General features: G+C 36.9%; 1 protein-coding gene across 1 annotated transcript; it reads left to right on the top strand.

The window, feature by feature from the left end:
• The first annotated feature begins 284 nt into the window (after positions 1-284).
• LOC112518389 (protein trichome birefringence-like) lies at positions 285-3,919 on the top strand. Its single transcript, XM_025126064.1, has 5 exons — positions 285-1,276; positions 1,601-1,793; positions 1,918-2,111; positions 2,198-2,356; positions 3,068-3,919. The coding sequence occupies exons 1-5, from the start codon at positions 336-338 to the stop codon at positions 3,402-3,404; spliced, it is 1,824 nt and encodes a 607-aa protein (XP_024981832.1). The 5' UTR covers positions 285-335; the 3' UTR covers positions 3,405-3,919.
• Positions 3,920-4,790: the final 871 nt, after the last annotated feature.

The raw sequence follows: 4,790 nt of genomic DNA, 5'->3' as shown, positions 1-4,790 counted from the left end.
AATTGTTCTCTCCTATTTATGGTCAAATGTGAAGGGCAATGGCATTCCTGTAAATATATGTAATTACGAAGCCTTAATTTCCGCAAGGATGACAATCTGGACACCATGAAACAAGAAGAATGTAAAAAATCGATTTCCAGAAAGTATTTTTAAATTATAAAATATATATTATATATTATTTTGATTATATTATTTAATCATCAAATAATAAAATAAGCACCAGCTACACCGGTATACTGTCCTTCCCACAATCGTCTTCTCTCTCTCTAGAACACCATTCACGGGGCTCCTCTTTCTCTCTCTAAAGCTGATTTCTGTAAATTTGTTACACTTCAATGGCGGAATCAGCTAAATATACGCCTGTTAATGGAGGAAGTCATGTGGTCTCGGATTTCAAGTTTACCAAGCTATTTTCTTTTAGAACTAAGAGAACTAGGGCTTTCGCTTATGTATTTATTGCTGTTTTTGTTGGATTTACTGTTTTCTTGGCGTTTAATCCTTCCTCAAATCCTTCTTCTCCTTGGTTTTCTAATATCTTTACTGGTTCAAGCTTTAGGATCTCTAGTAGTAGTAGTAGTAGTACAGGTATTCAAGCCAATGGTACATATAGTTCTTCGTCTGATTCTGATGGGTCTATTGGATCTTACTTCTCTTCGATTTATTCCTACTTTTTCCCTTCCAATTCTTCACATTCAACTCAGAATTCCACGATTTATACATTTAGTTGGAATACTAGTGTTTCTGGATCTTCAAGTGCAAATAATAAAGCACCGACAGTAAATAATGATCCGCCGGTTGCTCGTAATCAAACTCCAAGTGAGAGTGTTGGTGCTAAAGTTGAAGCTGTGAAGGCGAATCAAACAACGATCACATCTCTTCCATCTCAATCTGCTTCAAATCAGACAACACGAACACAATCTTCAGAAACCCTAAAAAATTCCACGAAAATCGGAGACAAGTCTAGGTCGGAGACGCCAAAATCGACTTCGGAAAATGGTAAAGGAAGTGTGAATTCCACTTCTTCTTTAGTGAATAGAGGGGGAAATAATGGGACGAATACGGGGGGGTCACCGAAACATGAGATTGCGGATTTGGCGAAGAACTTATCGAATTGTAATTTGTTTGATGGGGATTGGGTGAGAGATGAATCCTATCCACTGTATAAACCCGGTTCATGTTCATTGATTGATGAGCAGTTTAATTGTTTCACGAATGGTAGGCCTGATAAAGGATTTCAGATGCTTAAATGGAAGCCTAAAGCTTGCACTTTACCAAGGTAAGTCGTGTTAAAAACCCCAATTTCATTTTCTGTCAATCCTAGTCTCCATGGTTCTTAATTTATTATAACTTGCAAGTTAGTAACTGATTGATTTTGCTGCAATTGTACTCAATCGGGCCTAGTTTTTTGATTCTGTTTTTTTGATCCATAAAAATTACTTGATTGTATCTGTAGTGGAACAAAGTGTTTGGATTGGTGTGTGTTATTGCTTGTGGAATTCCTTTGAATTTTAGAATATTGATATGACATTAGGTTTTGACGATTCCTCTTAGTGAATTTGAATTCATAAATGTTTTGATCAAACTATCTGTACTTATATAGGTTGGATGGAAGCCATATGTTGCAATTGTTGAGAGGAAAACGATTGGTTTTTGTGGGCGATTCGCTAAATAGAAATATGTGGGAATCATTGATTTGTATCCTACGAAACTCGGTAGAAGATCAAGCAAATGTTTATGAAGCCTCAGGCAGGCACCATTTTAGATCTGAACCTTCTTATTCGTTTATATTCAAGGTAAATTTGATACATTTCTTGATACTATATCTTTAGAATCGTGATTGTAATCTTGTTTGATGGATATGGTATTTGCTGGATTGCTTAAAGACTTGCTTAGTTTTCATTGCTTTTGGACTGGTAGGATTACAATTGTACAGTGGAATTCTTTGTGGCTCCATTCATAGTTCGAGAATCTGAAACAAAAGACAAAAATGGAGCAAAGAAGGAGACCCTTCGGCTTGATTTGGTCGGTACTTCGGCTGATCAATACAAAAGTGCCGATATTGTTGTCTTCAACACAGGGCATTGGTGGACTCATGAGAAAACCGCCAAAGGGTAATCTCATATTGTACCCTTGATGGAGCAATTGTTTTTCTTTACTTTATTGGCGTTTTCCTTATAAAGCGAGGAAAATTTTGCAGGAAAGATTATTATCAAGAAGGGAGCCATGTCTATAGTGAGCTTAACGTTTTAGAGGCGTTTCGTAAAGCCATAACAACATGGGGAAGATGGGTTGATGCCAATATTAATCCTAGCAAAACTTTGGTCTTTTTCCGTGGTTATTCTGCTTCTCATTTCAGGTAAATCCAGATTAAGGTTCTGTTTGGCAAACTAGCTGATAAGATAGATGTTTGCCGATAAGGTGGCTGTTAGCTGAAAAACTTGATATTGGCAAATAAATTAGCTGTTAGCTCATAAGTTATTTGATAAGCCAGTCATATTTGATAAAAAGTAGTCGATAAACTACATGAAAATGCAACATGATAAAAAGGGACATGTTCGAAAATTAATTGGAAAAAATATAAAGGGCATAATTAGGGAATCTTCAATGACTGGGTCTTGGAGTCTTGGACCAGTACATTGCCACTTCAGCTTGGAAAAACCGGTTCATGATTGAGGGCGGAATGTTTATAAGATGTGTAAAAAAGAGAAATCTGATGTATCAAGGAGAGATTTCTGATGTGTCGGAGTCATGAACCTGTTAGAAAGAAAGTGTAAAAAAAGCCTCTGGAGCTTATGGAAACTCTGTTTACATTAATTTTTCAAAAACTGACTTATAAGATAGTTTATGGCTAACTAAAGGAGTCTTTTTCAATAAGTTCAAAAACATAAACTAGCTTATGGTTGCTAAACATGGGCTAAAACCAAGTGAAATCATCATGTCGCTTTTAACTTATATGGTTAAACCGACCACCAATTGCCGTAACTATCATCAACTAATGCTGGAAATCTGTAATGAACGTTTTGTCGTCATTAAAGTAAAGTTTTGGTGATTTTCTTTTTATTGACAGAGGAGGGCAGTGGAATTCTGGAGGGCAATGTGACAACGAAGTCGAGCCTATAAAGAACACGACCTATTTGACACCGTATCCAGACAAGATGAAAGTTCTGGAGAAGGTTTTAAGAGGGATGAAAACCCGGGTCTCGTATCTAAATATCACGAGATTGACAGATTTTCGAAAGGACGGGCACCCTTCCATCTACAGGAAGAAGCATTACACAGATGAAGAAAGAAGATCACCATTGCACTTTCAAGATTGTAGCCATTGGTGTCTTCCTGGTGTACCAGATGCTTGGAATGAAATCCTATATGCTGAGCTTTTGGCCAAACAACAGCAAAAACATTAGGTAAATAGATGAAAATAAACACGGTGTGAGTTGACTCGAGTCAAGTCGAGTTGAGTCGACTCGATACTTTCGGTAGAGTTGAGTTGAATCGGATTTACACGTCTCCTAAATGCGAATTACCCCTTTTTGTTCCCTTGTGGAGCGTCTGGTACACAAGACAGTAAGACCGGGATAGGATAGGACAAAACTTGTTGTTCCATGTTTGGTGCGGCAGTAAGACCGGGACAGGACAGAAGTGAGTGAGACAAAACCCAGCAAAATATGTGGAACAAAAATCGAGAAGACGAGATATGATTGGTAAATTACTAAACTGCCCATGTCGAAGTAAGACTTTAAAACTTTGCACAAATTCTTTCACTCCTTTATCGCACTTGGCCGATCTTGTCCTGTTCCGTCCTGTTTGTTTAATGTAAAATGGGGAATATAGAAAGAAATAAACAAATGATCCAAGAAGAGTTGTTCGTATGATGTTATTCTATTAGTTTATTCTTTAATTTATTAAAAGAAGCAGCATTGAAAGTATGTGGTGAGGTGGTCTCTCTTGGAGTTCTAAATTTTATTTTTTTATGAGTTTATTTATGTGAAGTAGGAGGCATACGTCTTTAAATAACCAATAATCATATTCGACTTAATCGATTTAATTTCAGGACGATCACCTGTTTTGTGGATAGTCTGGAGTTATTGTATTTGAAGCTTCATGGTCATAAAGAGATTTTTTTATTCTTCATTGGATTTGAACCTTGGACTTTTAGACATTTTTGACCTTTGAAGTCCAAGGTCAAATTAATTAGACACCAACCATAATGGCTTATGGTATCTTATAGTTCATGCCATTCATGACATATGCTCAGAAATCGAGTTTAAGGAAGTAAGATGTTATTCTAGAAACACTGATATCCCAATGCAATATGGAAAATTCATTATAATATAGCCAATCTTTTGTGAAAATTATTCAAAAAATAGTTATTTTTAGGGATTATGAAGAAATGCGTAAGAATTTTGTGAAATGGTATAGATTCAGCTTTCTCTAATGAATGTGTTAGATAGTGGGCCGTCTGGTCCCGTAATTCTGTAAAAGTCTACAAGGAACACTTGATTCACAGAGGCACGTCAGACGACTCCTTAAACCTTACGAATACGTCATGTGGTCGTAATCTGGACAAGCAAACCAGAGCTTGAGATGTGGAAATCGCAAATGTTAGGGTTTTATTTGTAGAATTGTAATTATCTGTGTTCGATCCCAGATGGTAAAACGTTTTAATCCTTTGCGGAGGAGGCATCGACGCTGTAAATACGCTCCCTCTTCTTGTTTTTCTACTGTTATCCACTGCCACCGTGCTTTTCTGGTTATTGGGCCGTCAATTGTCAGTGCTTTTTGTTACTGCC

The sequence above is a fragment of the Cynara cardunculus genome (assembly GCF_001531365.2).
Source record: "Cynara cardunculus var. scolymus isolate 2C chromosome LG 9, CcrdV1, whole genome shotgun sequence".
Classification (NCBI taxonomy): Eukaryota; Viridiplantae; Streptophyta; class Magnoliopsida; order Asterales; family Asteraceae; genus Cynara; species Cynara cardunculus.
The sequence above is the reverse complement of the archived record's forward strand: the minus strand, read 5'-3'. Positions and strand labels throughout refer to the sequence as shown.

Coding starts and splice junctions, on each gene's coding strand:
- LOC112518389 (XM_025126064.1), top strand. CDS start 336: ATGGCGGAATCAGCTAAATATACGCCTGTTAATGGAGGAAGTCATGTG. Junction 1,277..1,600: donor AAAGCTTGCACTTTACCAAG/GTAAGTCGTGTT, acceptor GTACTTATATAG/GTTGGATGGAAGCCATATGT. Junction 2,112..2,197: donor CATGAGAAAACCGCCAAAGG/GTAATCTCATAT, acceptor AAAATTTTGCAG/GAAAGATTATTATCAAGAAG.